General features: G+C 41.5%; 3 protein-coding genes across 5 annotated transcripts in view; 2 read left to right on the forward strand and 1 right to left on the reverse strand.

Moving 5' to 3' along the window:
• Positions 1–25,008, forward strand: part of LOC115253479 (KAT8 regulatory NSL complex subunit 2) — a 598,461-nt gene that overhangs the window by 240,652 nt on the left and 332,801 nt on the right. The gene's annotated exons all lie outside the window — the stretch shown is intronic.
• Positions 1,439–13,474, forward strand: LOC109410794 (glycerol kinase). 2 transcript variants are annotated; one of them, XM_062853246.1, is made up of 4 exons: positions 1,439–1,652; positions 1,721–2,310; positions 12,100–12,981; positions 13,056–13,474. In XM_062853246.1, the coding sequence occupies exons 2-4, from the start codon at positions 1,819–1,821 to the stop codon at positions 13,233–13,235; spliced, it is 1,554 nt and encodes a 517-aa protein (XP_062709230.1). In that variant the 5' UTR covers positions 1,439–1,652; positions 1,721–1,818; the 3' UTR covers positions 13,236–13,474. The 2 variants fall into 2 exon arrangements, with proteins under 2 accessions (XP_062709230.1, XP_062709229.1); XM_062853245.1 differs by having other exon boundaries at positions 1,764–2,310.
• The window catches only part of LOC109410795 (BTB/POZ domain-containing protein 10), a 35,181-nt gene continuing 23,459 nt past the window's right edge, over positions 13,287–25,008 (reverse strand). For both annotated transcript variants that reach the window (XM_062853248.1, XM_062853247.1), the window contains exon 5: positions 13,287–14,022. In XM_062853248.1, the coding sequence (XP_062709232.1) occupies positions 13,862–14,022 (161 nt within the window). In that variant the 3' untranslated portion in view covers positions 13,287–13,861. The remainder of the gene's footprint in view (positions 14,023–25,008) is intronic.

A 25,008-nucleotide genomic window follows, 5' to 3' on the forward strand; every position in this document is an offset into this window, starting at 1 on the left:
GTTATCAGTTTCGAATAATTCAAAATCAACATATCGATTTGGACAGGTATGGAAACATTAAGTAATTTTCGTATGAACCAGATCCTAACGTGTGTTGCAAAAATAATCGTTATACACCATGCTATTAACCCTTTCGAGACTGAATTACTTCCCAACTAACATTTTCAGCGCTATTGTCGGGCCGCCACCAAACCGGACTTCGCACAATCAAGTCGCGACGCAACCCAACTCGCGACGTTTTTGAATCATGTTAAAAGTAGTGCGCATCCTTCCCGTTGTTGTTAGCAACACAGCGCACTAGATGCGAAACAGATGCGACACTTGTGGTCCAAAGAAATGGCAATTTTTGATTGAATGTCTGTCCTGATTCCAACCGGATAGACAATATAAGCTTCAGTCATTTGCTTTCTGTTGTGTCCCCATCGAATTGAAGCAGCCAACGCTGAATAAAAGGGAAGCTAGTCAAATATAAACCATAAGCTAATACACGGCTGCAAAACAAGCTCCATACAGCTACCAAACTCGGTTTTCAGAAATTGTCACTGGGGCTGTCTTTACCGCACTCTATTCCAACTCCGGGAGATGTTCCAGAAGATATGAAAACTTCGATCAAATCGAATAGGAGTCGCCACTAATGAAACAGCTGCTACTATACAATACAATTCGTAATACTGACAAATCCACAAACCAGCAGTGTTTAGAAGACCGTTATGCGATATCATTACAGCTAGAAGCAGTAATAAAGAAACTGTTGGTAGACCAACACGGCTTGTCGGCTGTGAACATTATTGTCAAAACAAACTTTAAGTGGTACCTATATATAGCTACTACAAAAATACTTTACAACTATCCATCTATGTGCTGTGAAATTATTTGAGGTGCTTTTATTGCACTTTAATCCAACTCCGGAAGATTTGCCGGAAGATGTGCAAATCGAATAAGAGTCCCAGCCAATAAAACAGCTGCTTTTATACAATACGTTTTATAATGATGCCAAATACACAAAACAGCAGCGCTTCGTATGGCTGTTTGAAGAACACTCCCCATTTGGGAGGGGGCACCCTATTTTGGGCACTTGCTGCTATAACTCCAAAGCCAATTTCAAACCGATTGACTCAAGGATTGACTTCAATTTCTGAACATGGCTAAATACTGTGCGTATCTGATCGTGAAAATCAAGTCAATCGGTTCAAAATTGACTGAGTTATAGAAGCAAGTGCCCAAAATAGGTGCTCTTTCCCAAATGGTCCCAGACCCTATATGGAGTTGGGTTTAGCTTAGTTTCCCAGACAATTTTTTCTACATATAAAAAAAATGAATTGACATGAATGACAGAAATCGTTTCATATTGTATCCGTATATTAGCAAAAGCGACCAACTCCACACCACCATACGGTGCTGTTTAGGTGTAGGTATATGTCGTTTATTATTCATCCAGTGTTATCAACACAGTGTTCTGTGTGCGCTTGTATCATCCAATTCTCCAACCCAAACAGTTTGTATTTGGTGCAATAAGTCTGCCGTTTGTGGCACCTAATTATAGGGTCTGTGAATTCCGAAGCCACGAACGCCACCACCAGCGCCGATAGGTTCAGCAGATTAGATAAGCAGAACTTTGGTCTCGTTTAGTTCAGCCAAAACCGACCGGACAGGTAAGCAAGCAGTCAAATCTATGCGACATTGCCATTTCGATGCACATCGCCATTCGTCTCTCTCGCAGTAGGCAGTGTTTTATAATATCGTACTCGTTTTACAACTTGTAGGAAGTTCAAGGCCTGCTTGGTTCGACTGCTCCCGCTAGGGTACCGCCAGAACAAGATGTCGCAAACCAAGAAGTTTGGTGATCTGGTCGGTTCCATCGACGAGGGAACCAGCTCGGCCCGGTTCATACTGTTCCGGGCGGAGACCAGCGACATTGTGTGCTTCCACCAGAAGGAACTCCGCCAAATGTACCCCCAGGAGGGCTGGGTCGAGCAAGATCCGAAGGAGATCCTGTCCGTGGTGGAAGAATGTATCGAGAAGACCATCGAAAAACTGCGGGAACTGGGGGGAAGTCCATCGGACATTGTGGCTGTCGGTGTTACCAATCAACGGGAAACAACCATCGTGTGGGACAAAACGACGGGGGAACCACTGTACAATGCCATCGTGTGGCTGGATATGCGAACGTCATCGACCGTGGATCAACTGCTAGAAACGGTTCCCAACAAGACGCGGAACAAGAACTACCTGAAACCGCTGTGTGGATTACCCTTGTCACCGTACTTCTCCGCTGTCAAGCTACGCTGGTTGATCGACAACGTTCCAAAGGTGAGTTTTTAATTAGGTTTTAATCTATGTCGTAGGCACCGTGCTGTCGTAAAAGGCAGAAACAATTTTTATCTTATCGTAAATTTGGAATTGGTATGATGTAAAGTCACACCTCCACAACTTAGTCAATCAGTTTGTTTTACAGTATTAAACTTTCACGAGTACCTATCTAGATATTTTATAAACTCATGAAAGCAAATAAAACCTATTATTTTTTTTAAATAAGCTTTAACATATTTCTGGCGTAACGTTTGAAAAGTGCATAGGGGTAGTAGGGGCAATATGACCATACGGGGCAATATGAGCCACCCTAAATTTGGCCTTATTATCAAATTTTGTTCTGTTCAAAGGCTTAGGATCTTTTATAGAGTGCTTCAATCATGTCACACTGTAAAAACCGTACCAAAATTCGATTCTGAAATGCAAATATCAATGAAAATGTAATTTTTTGCTACGAACGCAAAAATCATATAAGATTTAAAACTCCAAAATAAGCTTTTAACAGATAACTCCCAACTGCCCAGGTAAATATTCCATTACAGTTGATACTCCTACTATTACTGAGCAGTTTGTGAGCAAGTGTGCATTTTTTCGAAACTGAAATTACAATAAAACAAGAATTTTCCGAAACCAGTCTCTACGGGGCAATATGGTCATACCTGCTCGGACCAACATGATCGGTTTTATTTTGTAACCTAATCTCAAAATTTTGCTGTCAAAACATGAACATTATCTGCAGAACCATGGTTCATTACTGGTGTGAGGTTACAAGCGGCGATCGGAACGAAAAAAATGGTCACATAGCAGCCTGAACGCCGCCAAGACACAGGCGCCACTACAGAATACATCCCAATCTCAAACGTTGAATGAAACCGGATATTTGCGGTCTTCGCTTGGAACGATATCCTCTTTGGCAACGGCCAAGGAAGGTTGTTTTAGGAATTGTCCATAAATGACGTACATTGGAGGGGGAGGGAGGAGTTCTTGATATAGTTACGGTATGTGAAAACAAATTACAGATGGGGAGGGACTATAGAAAATTAGCCAAAAATGGTACGTAATTTATAAGTGCTCCCTTACTGTGTCTCCCTTCGTCCGTTCAACCTCAGAGTGTGAGAGATGGAACCAATGCCATCGATGCCATTCTTGGATTCATGCCTGTGATGGAAACATGTGCCTACGTTGAATCAAATGTTGCGTTTGAAAAATGCGATGAAATCTGCTTATGTTTCTTTATTATTTTGAAACGAAAACAATCGAGCTTGTATATCCCTGTGTATTGATCCCTGGGCTTTGGATCAATATTGTCTAGGGAAGAGTGTCTTCTGAGGGCCCTCTTGTTTCACTTGTTACTAGTGTTGTTGAACCATATTTCTTTATTACTTTATTGTTATTTTTTCTGATATAACAACATTAGATTAATGGGTGCGACAGGAGTGACCATCAAAGCCACTTATGTCGCAGGATAATTCGATCCAATAGCCAACGGCTTCCTCAATGGCCGACTGGGTGCGTGCTTTGGGTGGCGGATTTAAGCAAAGGAAGGGGAATCATACTTCGATTGACTTCATCGGATAAAGTGCCATCCGATAAGCGTTCTTGAATGAATCACCTTCCATCGTCTCGCAGTCAATATTGAATTTAATAAAGCGAATATGTAAATGTTAAAAAACTTAAATACTAAATCAATTGTATTACAGATTTGTCCGCATTTCAACTCTAGACATTATTTTTATTACTGTATTAGCTTCAATATTTAGTTATAAAGTTTGAGAAAGAGTATAGCTACATGACTGCGAGACGACGTGGACCACATTGAGGAAATAATTAGTCGATATAGGGTAGTTGGACCATTAGGGAGGGGCCTCTATTTTGGGCATTTTTCTGCTGTTGCTCGGCCGGTTGGACTGGTTGACTGTATTTCTTTTGCGCGATGAGATACTTGCATTATCTACCCGAGCACGAGAATTTGGGTCAGTTGGTTCGATGTTGATTGGGTTGTGCCAGGGGAATGCCTGAGATTGTTGCCACTGCCCAGATAGTTCGGCTTCCTAATCAAATGTTAAATTTTTAAAGGCCCAGCTATGCTGCAAATACAAAATATTTTATTTTCTTGCAAATTAAATATAATTAAAACTACATGAAATTATGATTGATATTCGTGACGATTTTTTTTCCTGTTTGATCACATACACACTAATACTAAAACAGTTACTGCTATTATTCATAAACATAAACACTAAACACATAATAATTACTAATCCATTTTTCCTTCTTTGTTTTTCTCTATAAAATTTTGCATGGTTCGCATCCTTGCGGAACCTGAACGGTGCATGAGCACAAGCTTTTTCAGATTAACATATGGAAGATCTTCGAAAGACAACCAGAAGCTAACAAACACAGTCTATGGGGAAGTATCATCGACATATGTAAGTAAACAAATGTAAAATACTCTCCATGGAACCTGAATTCTAAGCGTGCGAAGGTAAATAACTAACATACGGCGGGAAACAATAATTTATCAGGAAACTAAGTGGATGGAAAATTATTTTTCGCAGTGCAAATGAAAATTTAACTAAAGTTACGCGTACGAATGAATAACTAGTTTTCAAGTAGTTTTCTGCTTTTCAAAAGCTCTAATTCTCTTTTTTTTTTGCAAACTTGTGGAGCTTTTGCAGCCGAATAGCATTGATATTGTCAAGTCCGTACTAACTCCCGGCCCGAGTTACACTTAGTACACACTTAATTGTGCTTATAGTTCCGAAGCTAACGCGTGATCAATGACTTAAGATGCTTTGCTGACGCCAATGCGTCTCGACATGACACCTACTTCTTTGACTAAGCTGGACAACATTACTTATGTATGACATGGAAAATATTTCTACGTTTTTAAATGTTGGTATTATATGAAAAGTGAGGGAGTATGACGTGTTTTCTACAAGAAAAACTAGTAGGACTTACAGAACAATTCGAAGATTTAGCCGTGTATTGCCTGGATCTAGGAGCAATTTCTGTTAGGTGCGAATGTTTATTAGTTATGAAGCTAATACGTTATCAATGAGACCAATTAGTCTGGACATCTTAAATAATAACCTGTAATAAATGACGCAAAAACATTATGACCAGCAATTACTGACATAATGAACATAACTACTTGGTATAACACTTCAATAGAGTAGAGGCTACATATTTGATATGGGGCAAAACAGTAACGCTACTTAAGTTTGGGAATCTAAGGCAACTAACTGACAAATTGACAAGGACCTAACATACAGCAGGGACCTTACTACAGAAACCAATCTCATGCTTTCTACCGTATTTGCATTATTGTGTCTCAAGTCTAGTCCAATACCTTTCCCCAACCTATATCATTACCCTTCCGATGGTGTTCATGTGGTCCGCACGGACTATTACGGCCATTACCCCTCCTTGATCTTCGGCATTGGATTGACTTGCGCGCTTATTGCCCCACCAACTGCTGCAAAATGAAAAAAATGAAAATGAAAATGAAAACAATCGAGCTTGTATAAAATACACTAAATTGTTGTTAAATAATCATATTGTTCTATTTCTCATTTGTTACGAAACATTGTTTAAAAAAACAAAAGAGTTTTAAATGGTGGCTCATATTGCCCCGCCTGGTGGCTCATATTGCCCCGTATAGCTGGGAAACTCATGAAAATCAATGGTTTTCAAAAGTACTTCCCAACAATTAACAACAAGTTTTTTTCATAATTTATCGACGCAATATGAAGGGAAACACTCCTAAGCGTGGTTCAATTACATTAAAATAATTATTTATTGAGTTTTTCTGTGCATTTCAGAACGATTTCCTTAGGTGGCCCATATTGCCCCGATCACCCCTATTTGCTTCATGTTTCTTCCCTACCGTGGCTTATCTGTATCCACCCACGCACATCAACACCCTTAACAGACACCTTGAAGATGATTGTACTTAAAACCCTTTTAAAAACTACTAGAGGGTCGCTTCGGACTATGGCTACGTTATAACCCGGTTTTCGGATAATAATCTTGAAAGGCTTCTGGTCTGCTTCATGCACTAGACTCGACTGAACCCTGTATTGTATTGCATGCTTATTGAACTCTCAATCTGAGAGTTTGGTCCATTAGTCCAGCCTAACTGTTATTAAACCGAAGATTGCTCTTTCTGATAAGGGTGTTCTCGTGCGTGGTTAGATGTAGATCAGTAATCGAGATACACATTTGCGACCCAGCTCGTCACTAGCGTAGTTAGCTTCAACAAAAACTGACTGGTGGATAATCTCGCTCGATCTTGATATCCAGAAAGTTCTTTCATATCAGTCATCAAAGAATTTGAGATAAGCTATTTCTTGATACTCATTTTCATTCTTGTTGACGTTTTCACTTTCAAACGTAGATATTTGATTTTGCCTGGCTCTAGAGACTTCAGTTCATTATCGATTGCCTTCTTCCATCCGACTCGCGCAAATCGGGAATCCTGCGCTCCCGACCACTGGACCTCGCAACAATCTCGTCATAGATGTTTCCATTGAATTGTGGTAGGAGCGCTGTTGCACCTTTACACTGGTTTTATAATTTTCTGGTATATCGTTTCCAGGTTTGACTGCTTCTCTCGCTCTTCTTCGTTGGCCTTGACAGGGATTGGTGTAATTTCTGGGATGACTAACTTCGCAAATTCATCTTTCTCCGGTGTTTTGAATGGAAAACTTGATTCATCAAACCTTACATCGCGCGCTACGAGCACTTTTAGTTTTTCCAAATTTCACAAGGGATAACCAGGCAACGTAAAGATTGCTCTCATTTTCTTCGCAATCGTTCGGCTGGATCTTTCTGCCACTCCGTTGTGTAGCCAACAGTTGATTCCATTTGGATGCTCTGCTTCGTGTAATATTCGTGCTGCTCGCTTGAAAATATTCTCTTCTCAGGTCGCATCTTAGGTTTTCGATCCAAACTTTGCCGTCGCCATAACTTCATACACCTTGAAAGTATTCCAAGACTTTACATTTCGCTTCATCAGAATCAGAATCAGTCGTCGATACGGTACAAAGTACCCTAGAAACAGAAATAGCTGAACTGTTTCTTAAGCTGAAATTTGCTTAAGAATAGTTTATAACACACCCTATTACTGCAAACATGTTTCCTGGGTACTGAAACTTATCTGCTATCCTCGGTGTTATTCCGCCACATGTATCCGTATGACCACGCTCCGACGGTCTACATAGTCGACTATTGTTGAACGTTAACCAGACCATTTTGCTCTAAACACAGCACTCATAAAGGATTCTATAACATTCCCCAGAAAACCATTTCTCAGAAACCCATTCCCCAGAATGTACCATTTCCCAGAATTCCATTCCCCAGAAAGAAAATAAAACTATTGTTTTATATATATCACCATTGTTTTATATATAGGGTAAGTGTGCCCATCGTTGTGGTATTAAGGTAAATTCATTTTAAAAACAATGATCGTACCATCTAATGAAGGGTTGCAAAACGTTAGTTGGTTTTTTTTCTATCCAAATTTGCTTGGAAAAATATAAAAACTATCGTTTCTCTCTGTTTTCGATCATAAATCGCTTACCACAACATTAGGCACACTGTTCCTATTATGGAGGTAAAATTTAATTTTGGTTCCTATTGTTGCGGTATCCCATATCAGCAGACCAGATCTCACTAGGCTGTAAGCAGCCGCTACCGAGAAACTTCATTCTGCGCCTGTATAACGCACCACAGTTGCACAGTAGATGTTCCGAGGTCTCACTTTCGATATTACAAAAGCGACAGATATCATTCTGTACTTGGCCAATGTTTTTCAAATGATATCTGCTCGGACAGTGGCCAGTGTATGTACATAGAGTTCTCTTGTTGAGCTCTAAAAGCTTTTTAGTTTTATTTGCATTTGGGTTTATAAATCTTTTTGACTGGGTACACTTTTTGACAGCCAACAATGATACTTGTTTTCCTTCTTCATTAAAAATATTTAGAATTGTTGGCAGTTTTAAGCTTATATGTTCACCTTTTCTATTCCATAGTAGGGTAAATGTACCAATAGTGGTGCTATTAGTAGCTCCTTGTAGTAAAATAACACAGCGTAACAAAAATTAGCTTTTTGTCTGTCTCAAGAGCAAACTTATGTGTCTCCGACAGATTTTGGGCCGCTGAATCCGAATCCGGGCTCAGATTTGCTCTAACACGTCACATTTTTGAGCTATACCTCAATTTATAGGGCAAAATATGCGATTTTGGGCTTTTTTGACTGCAATCCATTAAGCAAGGTCATATTTTTTTCAAGCAATCAAAAGGTTAATTGGTCAATTAACATCTAAATCAACGACTCATGCAAAATATTTCGTTTTACCAAATCGAATTTGATAGTTTTAAGCGATAACATAAATCGATACGATATTTCCCATACAAGTCACCCTCCAAAAGTTGCATGCAAGTTTTCATACTAACATAAAATGTTTAAATCTATCAAATTTGATTAGGTAGAACGAAATATTTTGCATGAGTCGTTTATTTATATGTTAATTGACCAGTTAACCTTTTGATTGCTCGAAAAAAATATTTCCAGGCTTAATGACTTGCAGTCAAAATCGCATATTTTGCCCTATAAATTGAGGTATAGCTCAAAATTGTGACGTGTTGGAGCAAATCTGAGCCCGGATTCGGATTCAGCGGCCCAAAATCCTTCGGAGACACATAAGTTTGCTCTTGAGACAAAAAAAATGTTGCGCTGTGTAATTGAATGAAATTGATAATACCACAAAATAAAAAATCTGAAAACGTTAATCGGTAGTTTTTCACTAAAATTTGCTAGGAAAAAATGTGAAAACCATTGTTTATTTCTGTTTTTGCTAATAAATTACTTGCACCAACTATAGGTACACGGTTCCTATTATGGAGGTAAAATTTAACATTGGTCCCTATAGTGGCGCATCCCATTAAATTTTTATGGGACCCACCACTATAGGAACACTACCACCACTATAGGTGCAAAGGAGCAAGAAAAATAAGGAAAATAATTGTTTTAAATTGGTTTTTCGCCAAATCCTGAACTCAAAACTGAATTAATGTTATTAATTAGATATGATGCATCTTTTTAAAATGCCATTTGCAAGCTTTATGGTCTAAATAGAGCTAAATTGCCACTACCACCACTATTGGTACTACCTCCACTAACGGAGCTTTTACCCTATTGGAATAATGATAAAAGCCCTTCTCATACCGCATGAATGAAGAGCCTTTGAAGCGAATAATTAGGAAAGCCATTGGGATGGATCTCTCCAACCATTTGCGCAGAAAAACGTGGTCAGTTGAGTCTTTCCGAGTAACTCAAAAGTTTTCGACAGAAAAATCTTTTCAAAACTGAACAACATCAAAAGAAAATGCATTTTCTCTATTTTGCACATCACTTTCAAAACGTTATTCATCGTGAAACAAGTGCTGCACAATTTTCACAAATCTGTCAAAAACAAAACATTTTATAGCAACGCAACTGGAATGATGACAGTTTGTGAACTTTCAAGATAGGTTTAAAGATCAACATGCAACTGTGTACAATGGCCATTAAACGTTTGAACCATTGCAGAATATTTTATGGACATGTATGTATGTACACATTTTTTACCTTAATTTGTTACATATACCGTATAAGAAATAGATATTTTCGCGTAACAACACTATGATATTGAAATCCTTGCCTATAACATATCATTATGATCAACATTGTACTGTTTGTGTATCGAATTAAACTTTTTAGCAGAGTATTAAGCTTTTCTGGGGAATGGTACATTCTGGGAAATGATTTTCTGGGGAATGGAATTCTGGGGATTGGTATTCTGGGGAATGCTATAGAATCCATAAAGCCCGCCATTCACTACGCCAAGTCCGTTAACCATCTCGTTCTGTTTCAACCGTTGTACATTCTTGAAGCTTAAGTGTACCGTTTGTGCGATGGCACAAACATTCCAAACAGAGGATAACGTGCTTCTGAAGCCGGCCTTCTATACCTGTTACCGTTTATGCCATAACTTCAGATCTTCACTTCCTTTCGTAACCATTTTGCCGATCCGGACGTAACACAGCTCATCTTATAAAAAAACAAACTTCTGCGTAGTTTTGCTACAACTATGGTTTCTCCGTTCCCTGGAAATCTAGCTCGATCCGGTTTGAAATCTGCCTTAACACCAGCCTTCAGCAAACGCGGTAACGACAGCGAGTTGAACTTGACATTCTTTGCGAAAAGCACATTTTCCAGAGACAACGTCAACCCGCTTCCATCTACGGTAACCTTTCCTTTCACCGTTCCTTAAATTCAATCAATGAACAATTCTGCCTTGCGATTCTTTGTTACTTCTTGAGACAGAATAAAGGGGATATCTCTATATCCACACTAACGGTCGCGCTGAGCCTTACCATGTCGATTCTTAATGCTCGGGCAGGATATTTATCTTGTGTTCAAATTCGTCGCATATGAAGCATTTTCCTTGAAACTAGTTCTTCTCCTTGCTTCCCTGCAAGCGCTGATCCTGACGCTACCATCCACAAAGGAACTGCGCTCTCTTCCCGATCGGTTCAGCTCTTTAGCCAATAATCGTGTCTTAACAGCGTCCAGTTTCAACTGATCGTCTCCAAGATTCTCCATAGCGGTAGTCACGACAACATAGGACGGCGGCAGCAGTGGAATGAACAGCTAACTTACGGCATCCAACTCCGAAACATTTGTGCTCATTCTGCGAATGGAGTAACGTGACAAAAGTAAGATTCGTATATCGAGGTGAAAAATCTTGACTCGAATTAAGAACAGACTCCCAAAATGGCCGCCACAATGGCCGACTTTGGCACCTAATCACGATTTTGAGGACACAAATCTATTCGTAAACAAAACCAGCGCACCTGAGCTTCTTATTTTAAGCTTTTCACAAGTGAGCAAGAACAAAATAATGAAATTCACTGAGGTTTGAACTTCAAACTATTGTTTGAAGCTTGCTTCTTGAGATTTGTGCGTCTGAAGTTCTGATGCACTGGAGAAGCGGGATTACAAGACGTTTGTCCTTAAGTGACTCGCCGTGTAAATGAAATGCAGTGTCAACTCATTCGAGTCGATAGGTATTTCTCACCTCGATATATTGTACGTGCAGTTGAATCCCGGAATTTTCGACTAGCGAAGTTGGATTTTTCTCCAAATCCGTGCGTCGGACCTAACTTCGGAAGTGATGCGCTGTATAGCGGACCAGGTTTACTATACAGCGCACCACTTCCGAAGTTAGGTCCGACGCATGGATTTGGAGAAAAATCCAACTTCGCTAGTCGAAAACTCCGATTTTCAACTAAATTGAGAATACGATTCCGACTTTTGTCACGTCACTCCATTCGCAGAATGAGCACAAGTAGCTTCTGTTCCCTTCAACTGGCGGATCAACTCATCGAGGCTGCGGAAGTGATCCATTACCGATGTTCCTTCTACCATCTGCAGCGTTTCCAGGGATCTCCGAATGTAGGATTGCAAATGCGAATCAGCAATGTGCGCCACCATGAGAGCCTTTGCGTTTTCGTCCTTTTCGCGGAAAGCAACCAGCTTAGCTTCATCCAAGGGTACTTCCTCCGTGAGCATCTCCTTTACGCCGTGGACGGACATCTGTGTTTCTTCTTGAAATCTCCAATTAGTGCCCAATTTACCAATTAGTTTCTGAAACTGGTGTCACCCAGAATCAGGTGTCACCATAATTAACGACCCACTTTTATACCTGTAGATTGATATTTTATAATGTTATTACCCTCCAGGTTAAAACGGCCATCAAAAATGGAAACTGCCTATTTGGCACGGTCGATACGTGGCTGATCTGGAATCTCACCGGAGGCGTCAACGGGGGAGCGCACGTAACGGACGTCACCAATGCCTCCCGTACCATGTTGATGAACATCGAAACGCTGCACTACGATAAGACCCTCGGTAAGTTCTTCGACGTTCCGTTTGAGGTTCTGCCGGAAATCCGGTCCAGTTCGGAGGTTTACGGTACCATTTGTCTGAGCGCTCTGGAAGGCGTACCGCTGAGTGGATGTCTCGGCGATCAGCAAGCGGCTTTGGTTGGTCAGGAGTGCCTTGCTCGGGGTAAGGCTAAGGCCACTTACGGAACGGGATGCTTTTTGCTGTACAATACGGGAAATGCCTTGATCGACTCCTCGCACGGTTTGATTACCACCGTGGCCTACCAAATGGGACCGGAAGCCCCTCCGACGTACGCTCTGGAAGGATCCGTTGCGATAGCGGGCGCAGCTCTGGGATGGCTGCGCGACAACATTAACATTCTAACCAGTGCCAAGGAATCCGAGGAAGTGGCCCTGTCGGTGGAGAACAATGGCGATGTGTACTTTGTGCCGGCGTTCAGTGGTTTGTATGCTCCGTACTGGAACCAGGAAGCACGGGGGGTCATCTGCGGAATTACGGAGGATACGCAACGTGGTCACATCGTGCGGGCCAGTTTGGAGGCCGTGTGTTTCCAGGTTCGGGACATCTTGGACGCCATGAACAAAGATTGCGGAATTCCACTGGTCAAGCTGAAGGTCGATGGTGGAATGACGGCGAATTCGCTGTTGACCCAGTGGCAGGCGGATTTGATTGGGTTGGAGGTGCAGCGGCCTGCCGTTGTTGAGACAACCGCTTTGGTAAGTGATTTTTGTACGGTAACTATTGAGCGTTTGTAGAACAGCTGTACATTGATCAAAAACTCTTCCAACAGGGCGCGGCAATGGCTGCGGGTCGTGCCGTCGGCTGCTGGGACGTGGAAAACGTCAGCGTCGAGAGCAACTGCACCTCATTCAAGCCGAAGATCTCCGACGACGAACGCGACATGAGATACAGCAAGTGGAAGATGGCCGTCGAGCGGTCATTCGGCTGGGAGAGTAATTCGATGGTTTGATCCTTTACTGAATAGACAGGGCTTTGGGTAGGAAATATAAAGTTCGCGCAATTGTGCATGTTTACACTAGCAACATAAATATGTAATTTATTACAATTTGACTTTTTTTTATTGATAAGACTTGTAAAAAATATTTTAAAGATGGAGGACAATCAAGGAGGATGTTTATTTTTATTGTGTTTGCAGTTCTCTATCTGTATGGTTACTTGTTGATTAATAAAAAAAATGCTGATACGTAATTGGATAATAAACTACTGAAACGTTGATAATATTACAAACCTATGAAAGTTGATATTGAGCACTATATTGTGGTCAAGTTCTTGAGTAAAGTGAAAAAATGTCTTGAAATAAAGTTTCAAAGTTATATAACAAAACCAAAATATGAAATTCGTCAAACGATATTTAATAGTTGAGTTGAGTAGTGATTAAAATGTTAAACATAGATTATACCTCAAAGCATGTGGGTTCTGTTTGAAATAGACTTCTCTCGATCCAGCACAGCATTTAGAAGTTTGCGAACAGCATTCGGTTCATATGCAATCAAATATGTTTCATTTGTATAATTTTGGTTAGTTTTTTTCTTGTTCTACAGTGCGCTGAATTAGCTAAGGAGATCTGTCCAACCCTTACGGTTCATCAGGTCCAGCCGCTTCTTCTGGGTTTATCATACCGCCAATGGCACCCTCTTCCGCTCCATCGATGGCCATGAACGCTACTATGGGACGAATGGCATCCACGTCCGGTTCGTTTGAAATGTCGAAATGGCGCTGCGGTAGGGGATTTCCAGCTACAAGTAGAAATAGTTTTATCAACAAGTTTCAGTGATGCACAGTTGCATTTTTTTTCCCAACTTTTATATGATCTTAACGTAAACGCAGAGGCGCGTGTTCGGTTAGTGGCCGATCGACGAAATAAAGAGCAGGTTGAGGATCACGGGCCAATTGTTTTACATCAGTATTTCAAACATACACAGCATCTTACTGCCTATGATCGCATGATTGTCCCATATGAATAGGAAACCCAGCAAATATGGGACTGATATGCGATCATGGGCAGCTTGGCGCTGATGACAATTGACAAAGGCTCATTCTACATACAGCTTGAATGCCGATATAACCGCTACACAGGCCACGGCGCCTGGATAAGAAACCTAAACGCTTAGGGTATGTTGCAATTGACGAATTAAAATTATTTTTTACTTCAATTTGACAGTTCGACACTTGAAGATGACAGTTCTCCTAAGGAAATAATTATCGAACTGTCAAGTTTAAGTGAAAATTAATTTTAATTCTCCAATTAGAACAGAATTTTGAATTCGCCATTTCAAGAACACATGACTATATATTCGTAGCATCTTCTTCCAACACATCCTCCCTCAAAGCTACACCTGATGATCACCACAGTAAACATGTTGGAGAGTAGACGCTTGATGAACAAGATGGCCATGATATTTTTGTAGTTAGACATACAATATAGTTATTTATGAAACGAGTTGTAAAAAGTTAATTTTTTCAGCACGAGTCGTACATTTATTCAACGAGGCTTGCCGAGTTGGACGAATACGAAGAGTGCTGAAAAATTCGAGTTTTGCAACGAGTTCCATTCAAAATTTTATACAATGTTTTTTTTTCATTATACAACTCATTTCAGTTGCATAATATTCATAATGCAACCCAAATGAGTTGCATTATGAACATTATGCAACTGTTTTTCATTACGCAACTCATTTCAGTTGCATAATGAACCAGTTCCGAAAAATTTGCTATTATGGTATCAAAAGAAGTTATATAAAGTAGAAATTATGATACTGAATTGCATAAAAATGTTTTAGTCAGTTAGTTCCCAACCTTTGAACATAACAGTTGTTCGTATTTAACAATCCGATCTAGGGTACGGTAGATCCCGTTTAACTAGAAGATTCTGGAAGACTTTTCAAAAGAGGAAATGGACGGAAGGAAGTTTTTTTTTTATTGAGAAGCTACGGAGCGAAGGCTACGAAAGTTGGAGATTCAAGGTCGAGATGCTGCTCACCCGCAAAAATTTATGGAGGCATGTCACGGAGGCCGCCCTAAACCACCTGACGAAAGCCTGGAAGGATGGACACGCAAAAGCTCGTGCCACGATTTCTCTACTTGACCCGAGATGAACCAGCCCTGGGCTGAAAAAAAAAGATAATAAAAAAAAATGCTCTACTTGTTGACGATAGCCAGCATCCTCTCATCAGAAACTACAAGACGTCGCGTCAGGTGAGACATGGTATGGTCTGGAAGGCCATCACCAGAAAACCACGATGTGCACCAGGGTTTCCGTGCTGAAGAAGCTCTGCAAGACGGAGTATCTGGACGATGGAGACATGGAAGGTCACTCTTCCGGATGTACAAACTCTTCGCAAGCCTAACCAAGGACAGGAGTCGAAATCAAGCCTCAAAGTTGCGATGGTGTTGAAGAGCATGCCGGACACCTTCGACACGCTTATGATGGCACTGGAGAGTAGGTCCAACGAAAAACTAACGATAGAACTTGTGAAGCGGAAGCTGATCGACGGAGGAGCGAGCGGAGAAGTCCCATCCCAGATAAACCATTTTTAGAGCGGGCGATGAAAAACGAAGCGGTTTCTGTCACCGGTGCAGCAAACTCGGCCACGTTAAGCGAGAGTGTCCCCTAGTAAAGTCCGAGAAAGAATCCGAGCGGCGGGAGAAAAACCGAAGCCTGCAGCAAAAGGTAAAAGTGCAAGTCATCCGAAGGATTGTGTCCACGTGTGGCACCGAAGGCTCGAGCATCGAGATCCTGAAGCGATCCAGCGAGTGGTGCGAGAAGACATGGCTACCGGCGTGGCCATACGTAAATGCAACATCCATCGTTCCTGCGAGTGCTGTGCGCTGGTAAGTTACCACGTTAACCGTTTCCCAAGAAGGCAGCACGACAGTCATCGGCGGTCCTGGATCTCGTTCATACAGACATTTGCGGTCCAATGAACACGACGTTGCCAGGAGGATCAAGATACTTGCTCACGATGATTCCAGTCGATATACCGTGGTATATTTCCTGAAGCGGAAGTCAGAGGCCGTTAAGAAAATCGAGGATTACGTAAACATAATGCGAAATCGTTTTGAAAGGAATCCCGTGAAGCGATTAAATCAGTTCTACAGGAAGAATGGAATCGTTCCACAATTGTGCTCATTCTGCGAATGGAGTGACGTGAGAAAAGTCGGAGTCGTATATCGAGATGAGAAATCTCGACTCGAGTGAGGTGACTCTCCATTTGATTTACACGGCGAGTCACTTCATTCGAGAGTGGATTCCTCATCTCGATATACGACTCCGACTTTTCTCACGTCACTCCATTCGCAGAATGAGCACAAATATGTATACTGCAAGCTACATACCACAGCAGAATGAAGTTGCGGAGCGCAAAAACCGGACCATTGTGGAAATGACCACTGCATGCTACTCGATGCGAAAATGGACTACCGTTTCTGGACAGAAGCAGTTAACACGGCGGTACATTTGCAGAACATGCTACCGTCTCGATCGGTAGAGAACACACCTCATGAACTCTAATTCGGCAAGAAACCAGACTTCGAAAATCTTCGGAAATTCGAATGTACGACGATTGTCCATATGCCCGAAGTCAAGCGGACGAAACTGGAACTGAAAGCAATCAAGCTATTGTTTGTCAGTTACTCGGATCATCACAAAGCTAACCGTATCATCTATCAAGCTACAAACGACATCGTGATCAGCTGAGATGCATCTTTCGTCGAAGAAGAAGTAGCTAGAAAGAGAGACCAACCATCTCCGACAGCCGTGGAGTACGAGTCGGTGATACCACAAGAGACTTTGAAGAATTTGAAGATAAAAGCGATGATGAAGGCACGTTTGAGAATAAGGCTACACCAGCGAATTCAGATTCAAGTCTTATGATTCAACCTGTGCAGTAGTAGAAGAAGAGGTGAATGACGATGAAATCGTAACACCCCGGAGATCAAGTCGGAGCACGAAATGCATAGCGCCCCAGCGATACCGTAAAACGACGGGTACGAAAATCGATTCCGGAGCCGAGAACCGAAGTCAGAGTAGTCATCGAGAGCCCTGAAGCGGAACAATGGATAGCGCCAATGCACGAAGAGAAGTCACACGCCGAGAATCATACCTGGAAATTGACCATTTTGCCCACCAACCGCAAAGTCGTGGGATCCAAATAGATTTTCAAGAGAAAACTGGACGAAGACGGAAACATTGTACCACAGACAAACAGACGTAACACCTAGAACAATTTTCGTGAAAATCCTTCATCCAGTCTACACTACCATCACCTGGTGGAAATGTTTCACGAAATACTGCGTTGTGCAATATCGTCAACAGAAGGCGCTAGTGTGAAACGTCAAACGCATAGGAAAACGATACGCGCGCCCCTGGTTGTGGAAATCACAACTATGAAGATTCAAAATGACCGTTAAAAGCGTGGTCGATGGAAATTTTGCAATTGTTACGTCTGTTAGTCTGTGATTGTACGCTGCAAAGCCCGACTAGTAGCACAAGGTTTCTCGCAGATGTATGTGATGATTTTTGATGAAGTGTTCGCGCCAGTTAGTGGTCCGACAAGTCACCTTCAACACGCTGTTTACAGGGGCTGGTCAAACACGCCGATGTCAAAACTGCCTACCTACATGGAAAAATGAAGGAGACAATTTACATGAAGCAACCAACCGGCTACGCAGCACAAGATGGTGATGCTGTTTGCTTGGTCAAGAAAGGCCTATACGGATTCAGGCAAGCCGAATGTATTTGGAACAAGAAGATCGATGGTGTACTGAAGATGATCCTGCAGTCCGCCCACGACCCGTGTCTGTATGTTCGGAGCGACAGTGGAGGCCACTAAAGTTATAAATGTTGACTATTCTTGTCAATGATAAAGCATACCGGCAACAATCAATGAAAATTTGAAGGGATTACGGGGTTTAATTTGTAGGGAACTGTTGGGTTCCAATGAGTCTTCTATTGAGGAATTTTTAAACGGTGATAATATGTTGGAGGTGGCACACCCTAGTGCAACATCAACGTGGTGGCGATGGCATGCGTGACGGTGCGGTTGCTAATGGCAACAGCAGTTTGAATTTATGTCGTTGATATGAAAAGCGATCGCAGCAACCTGGTTGCGTTCATGTACTGTTTGTATGTTGGATTTTAAATAAAACTTTCTCTTTGCGTCCAGTCTTGTAGTAGTAAAGACGTGTTTTTTATTTGCTCCCGAACCTGGTTCAGACTCTGCTAGTCCTCGAACAGGTTATTGGCCCGGCACGTGTGACCCGCCGAATTGAAAAGCAGAAGCCGTTCCTGAAAATACAGCTCAGGTTAGAAGTTCCCTGTTTTCCGGAAGCTATCTGAAGATGGAGTGGGCACGGATCGTGAAGCTGACGAACACGAACTACGAAGCGTGGTGCTTTTCGATGCAAGCACTGCTACGACGCGAGCAAATGTGGAAGTATGTCGACCCCGGAACTCCCCCGAATCCTGTGACGAACGCGTGGCTTGAAGGAGACGAAAGAGCGCTGGCCACGATCCAATTGACGGTGGATGAGAGCCAGTACGGGTTGATTCGAGGTAAAACCACGGCTAGGGATACTTGGGCGGCATTGAAGGACCATCACCAGAAGGCATCGCTGGGACAGAAGGTAACGTTGTTGAAGCAGATTACGAACCAGAATTACCAGTGCGGTGAGGACATGGAGCTGTACGAAAAGCTGTACGTCCGGCTTGAGAACTCTGGCTTCGAAATGAGAGAGTGCCTCAAGGTCGCGTTGATTTTGCGTGGGTTGCCGGATTCGTTCAATCCGTTGACCACGGCTTTGGAGGCCCGGGACGAGGAGGAGTTGACTCTCGAGTTGGTAAAAGTGAAGCTCATCGATGAAGCGGAAAAGCAGCGGAAGCAAAGAAGCAGTACCGACGAACAAGTGCTCCGGACAAGTGGAACCACGCGTCGGAAGGGTGTGACGTGCTATTTTTGCGGACAGGAAGGGCACTTGAAGCGAAACTGCAAAGCGTTCCTGGAAGAAATAGGTGAGAAAAAGAAAAGTGAGGTTAAAACAGTGCGCGAAAATGAACACCATTCGTTCACGTTTATGGTTAGGAGCGGTGCGCGTGACGCGGACACGTGGGTGATTGATTCCGGCGCGTCGTCGCACATAGTGAGGAACCGTAAAGCGTTTTCGAGATTGGACACGAGTGTATGCCGGGTAATTTCGACCGCGAGTGGGGAGAAGATCCGCACCAGTGGCATCGGAGATTGTACGATTGAGTGCGTAGACGGTCGAAATCAGAGAGTTTCAATAACATTGACGGACGTTCTTTATGCTCCCACGCTGAAGGAGAATTTGATTTCGGTTTCAAAACTTGCGACGAAAAATGTAAGAACTGAGTTTGTTGCGAACCAATTGTGCTCATTCTGCGAATGGAGTGACGTGAGAAAAGTCGGAGTCGTATATCGAGATGAGGAATCTACTCTCGAATGAAGTGACTCGCCGTGTAAATCAAATGGAGAGTCACCTCATTCGAATCGAGATTTCTCACCTCGATATACGACTCCGACTTTTCTCACGTCACTCCATTCGCAGAATGAGCACAAATGTCGGTTGGTTCTCGGGGATGACGTTATCGCGACTGCTGATAATGTTGGTGGATTGTATGCTCTGAACGTGATAAAAGAGCGTGCGATGTCGATGGATTCTGAGGGTGTGGTTGCTCGGAAACGTCGCCGTAAGCATCGTAGAAGTAAGGTTCACGACGAAAGAGTCACCAGCAGCGAGGAGGTGGCGGATAACAAGATAGTGAAGAATTCAATTTCTGGTGGTCAGGATGATGACAAATTTTATGACTGCGATCCAACTACGGAGACAGTTGATGTTGAGGAGGAGTGTTGGAGGTGGCACACCCTAGTGCAACATCAACGTGGTGGCGATGGCATGCGTGACGGTGCGGTTGCTAATGGCAACAGCAGTTTGAATTTATGTCGTTGATATGAAAAACGATCGCAGCAACCAGGTTGCGTTCATGTACTGTTTGTATGTTGGATTTTAAATAAAACTTTCTCTTTGCGTCCAGTCTTGTAGTAGTAAAGACGTGTTTTTCATTTGCTCCCGAACCTGGTTCAGACTCTGCTAGTCCTCGAACATAATATACAGATACTGAAATTTTAAAGCTGATAAATTGAAAGTTACAGACAAAACCTTACTATATGCATCAAAACAGAGAAAACCAAATTAAAATTTGTGTGTTGAAGATGTTCACCATTTTCATTATTTTTTCACTAGTTGCTCATTCTGCCCCATCCTACTACACACTCTTTGAAGTATATTTTTTCATCAAAATAATTATACAAATAGATGAAATGTGTTACAAATACATTTCATTAGCCTAGGGAATATCAAGAAAATTGTTAGATGCCCACTAAGTTGTGATTTCGATACCAAAAACCTTATTTTAGGTCACCTGATTCTTACAATATTTTCCCAGTACATGACCACTTTACGCATTTTGATAATTTTTTCAAGGTAAACGGATTTTTTTACTAATATTTTGTCATCAACTCATTGGATTTTAGATAATAAGGCTGCAATCAAACAATTTGTTTTGTTAATTTGAAGATTTACTGCCCTTCTAAGCATATCTGTCCCATGTTGTTTTGCATTTTTGCCGTGTTTTTCTCAGTAACAGAGCCATTTGAAGTTAATTTAATATTTTTTTTTCATTTTCCATCACAAATAAATATTCCACGATAACGTCAATCATCTTTCTGACATTGATTTTTAGTTGTAACTTAAGTTAGAGCAGTGGGACAGTATGCGTAGAAAAACAACATGGTACAGATATGCTTAGAACGGAAGTACAGTGAAAATACAAGGTGCTCATTATGCCCCACCTGCTCATTACGCCCCGCCTACCCCTACGCCAATTTAATAGGAGGTCTGTTATACGTGGCAGTCAATACTCGACCGGACATTGCTGCATCCATAGCAATACTTGGAGTTCGGTAAATGCACCATCCCAAGCCAACTGGACGGAAGCTAAGCGTGTCCCGGTATAGAAGTTTACGTGGACACAGACTGGGCCAGCGATGCAGCCAGTCGCAAATCAAATTCCGGATACGTGTAGCTGAAGTCAACGAGGATCAACAACCGCTCGAAGCATGTGGACACAAAATACAATTTTGTTCGTAAGCTACACGAAGAAAACCTAATCGATGTTCGCTACCACCGATCAAATGATACCGGATATGTTCACCAAGCCGCTGGCACCACAGTAGGCGCTAGATGAACAAGAAGGCCGTCTACAGCAGATCCCAATAAAACGGAATGGCAAATCCACCACGTTCACAGCCCTTCTTAGACCATATCGTCATCAGAAACTATCGTGAAAACGACTTTGGCCATGACCTGGTGATGGTAAGCTTACGCTCGAAGCGCTCCGTTGTCCGCAATGTACGGTACCGGCGACCGCCACGATACAATCTAGTAGATCGACTGAAGCAACCGGATGTCGCAGATACGCGCAGTCTCACGAGGCTCCTTCTGGAGGGGAGCCCACTGTAGTATATGTGCTCATTCTGCGAATGGAGTGACGTGAGGGAAGTCGGAGTCGTATATCGAGATGAGGAATCCACTCTCGAATGAAGTGACTCGCCGTGTAAATCAAATGGAGAGTCACCTCATTCGAGTCGAGATTTCTCACCTCGATATACGACTCCGACTTTTCTCACGTCACTCCATTCGCAGAATGAGCACAATAGTAAAATCAGCCTAAAATGATGCAGCCAAGAGCACTGTTAGATCAGTGAAACGGAGTCGACGGAAAGAATGATTCATCGAAGAGTGCAGATCGGTTTTAAACGAAATGAACGCAGCGCGGCCGGCAATGCTGCAGCATATGTGCTCATTCTGCGAATGGAGTGACGTGAGAAAAGTCGGAGTCGTATATCGAGATGAGGAATCCACTCTCGAATGAAGTGACTCGCCGTGTAAATCAAATGGAGAGTCACCTCATTCGAGTCGAGATTTCTCACCTCGATATACGACTCCGACTTTTCTCACGTCACTCCATTCGCAGAATGAGCACAATAGAAACCGGCAGAACGTGGGACGGTATAAACAAATGTGCTCATTCTACGAATAGAGTGACGTGACAAAAGTCGGAGTCGTATATCGAGGTGAGAAATCTCGACTCGAATGAGGCGATTCTTCATTTGATTTACACGGCGAGTCACTTCATTCGAGTTGATATTTCTTACCTCGATATACGACTCCGACTTTTGTTACGTCACTCTATTCGAAGATTGAGCACAAAAAGCAGAAACTGCAGACGAAAGAAAAACGCTGCTTGGAAGAAACGGAAAGTGGGGAAATGAAGCTGTTGTACCGTTCTCAGTTCTCGCAATGGCTTTACGCCGCTATCCGTCATGCTCAGGAATAACGACGGAATTCTCTTGACGAAAGGACGTGAGGTGATCGAGCCTGCTTCGTCGACGGCTCGGTCGACGGTCAATGAACAATTGATCAGATCTTCATCGTTCGAAGTATTCTCCAGGGCGCAGTATCATAACGTCCGAGGCCATAAAACGCGACTTAAAGACCGGGACAGTATGTCCTCGGACGTTGTAATCCGGCTCCTTTCAATGCATCACTTGTTTATCGACTTCAAGCGGAATGCGATAGTATCGTGGCACATAGCAATGAAAAATTGTTGGCCACCATCCCCAGCACCACGCCAATGCTACAAAAAGCGAGATTTTTTCAACGTGTTGTACAAAATACAAAAATACAACAGCGTGATCACTCGAAGATTAAAGGATTCAGTTGAACTGCCCAGCTGGTTTCGGTGGGCTAGGGTGGCCACTCAGAGCGGAAAATAAAATTCCCGAGTTTTTCCCGGTTTTCCCGATAGGTTTTTGAAATTTTTCCCGATTCTAAAATAGAATGATTTACAGTGAAAATTAAACGTAACTTAGAAAAATTTAAGGGAATTAATATTGAATATTTTCAAATTCTCGAATTTAACATAGTATTCATATGAACTTGAAAATAAGTTATGTGTTGTTTGTCCCGTACCCAATAATGGGCATTGAAATTACGACATCTTCATTAAACATTCCTTAAATTCATAAATGACCAACTAGTACAAATTATGCAGTTGTTTAAGCAAGTAAAAATAAAAAAGATAATCCTGAAGGGGTCAAAATTCTCAGTATGATTATAGGATTTACGAACTTCTTATTAGTGGATTTATTAGTAATATTCTAAAACTCTTCTGAAAAATTCTTGGTAAGTTTGTTTGGGAAACTAATAGGCAATAATCGAACGCCCAGAAAAAAAAATCTGGATGAACTTCTGGTGGAATATCTAGAAAGATTACTCGTGAAAGAATTTTGGAAACGATTTCTTGGGAAATCTTCAGTGTAGTATTTTTGATGGTCATTTTCAAGATAGTTTCTTAGAAAACCAGTGGCGAACGTTATGGTACCGTAAATGGCTACTGCAGAAAGTCAGGCAGGTTACTTATGCTGGAATCGTAAATTCTAGGAGAAATTTGAGAGATCAAAGAAATCTTACATTTTGTCTGATACTCGTCTATCATTCAGTTATTTCATCAGCGATTGCAATATGAAGCTCTCAGAGATTTAATTTCTGATCACATTTACAGATATGCCAAGAATATCTCCAGGAATTCCTGAAAGATTAGTTTTTGAGAAAGTATTTCCCCCAAAATATAGAGGCAGGTTCATTATTTGGGAATTATTTATTTCCATAAATCATAAAACTATATTGCTCCAGATGCTTTTGAATACTCACTGGAACTCCCGTGAGAATTTTAATTGGTAGTTTAACTAGAAACTACGAATACTCAAAATTCTCGAGAATTTTGAACTGGAGTTTGAACCAGGAGTTTTACAAGGGACTTCTGCTAAAGCTTCGCCAAAAAGGGATTTTCCCGATACCTTACTCCAGTTTTCTCCGAACATTTTTATTCACAAGTTCAATAAATGAATACATCCAAGAACTTCATGAAAAACAACAGAAATCTTTCGAACAAAATATTAGAAATACACTGAAGTTTTTTTTAACGACGGTAATGGTACCGCGTAAAAAAGAGCCGCGTTATTTCAAAAAAAAAGTCGTAAAAAAAGTAAAAAAAATCAAGTTACGTTGGATGTAATCCTGACTATATTGCGCGTGTTTTTGAAAAAAAAACTTTTGAAATAACGCGGTTTTTCTACGACGTTTTTTGAAATTACGCGGTTTTTTTACGCGGTACCGCGTAAAAAAAAAACTTCAGTGTACTTTTATGAGCTACAATAGGCGTGCTTTGAGAAATTCAATCAGGTACTAAAAATCCCTTCAAATATTCTTTCAATTGTTTTTCACTAACTATTTTTAAATTGTAAAAATGTTTTCACCAGAATGACTCATCCACAATTCCATAATTTTTAATTTTAATTTATTCTTGGGGCAATTCATTCATTCATTCCAAATTTTATCAGCATCCTATCCAAATTTTTCAAAGACTTTTCGCTCAAAGGACAAAGGCTATATCAAATATGCTCCTAAAGATTGTACAGGGATATTTTTTTAGAAAGAAGTTATAATTTTTGCTGTGTATTATAAAACTTTTATTGGATGATTGATGTTTTCAGAAACATGTACATCCTGAAATGCATAATATGAATCTATATATATTTGAATTTGTCTCTACCAGTCTTTCCTCCAGAATGTTCTTTAGAATA

This window comes from Aedes albopictus, chromosome 2 (assembly GCF_035046485.1).
Source record: "Aedes albopictus strain Foshan chromosome 2, AalbF5, whole genome shotgun sequence".
In the NCBI taxonomy this organism is placed as follows: Eukaryota; Metazoa; Arthropoda; class Insecta; order Diptera; family Culicidae; genus Aedes; species Aedes albopictus.

Bases quoted from the DNA above. Each gene is read 5' to 3' on its own strand.
- LOC109410794 (XM_062853246.1), top strand. From the start codon at position 1,819: ATGTCGCAAACCAAGAAGTTTGGTGATCTGGTCGGTTCCATCGACGAG. The intron at 2,311-12,099 runs GTGAGTTTTTAA...ATTACCCTCCAG, and splicing joins TGATCGACAACGTTCCAAAG to GTTAAAACGGCCATCAAAAA. The intron at 12,982-13,055 runs GTAAGTGATTTT...CTCTTCCAACAG, and splicing joins TTGTTGAGACAACCGCTTTG to GGCGCGGCAATGGCTGCGGG.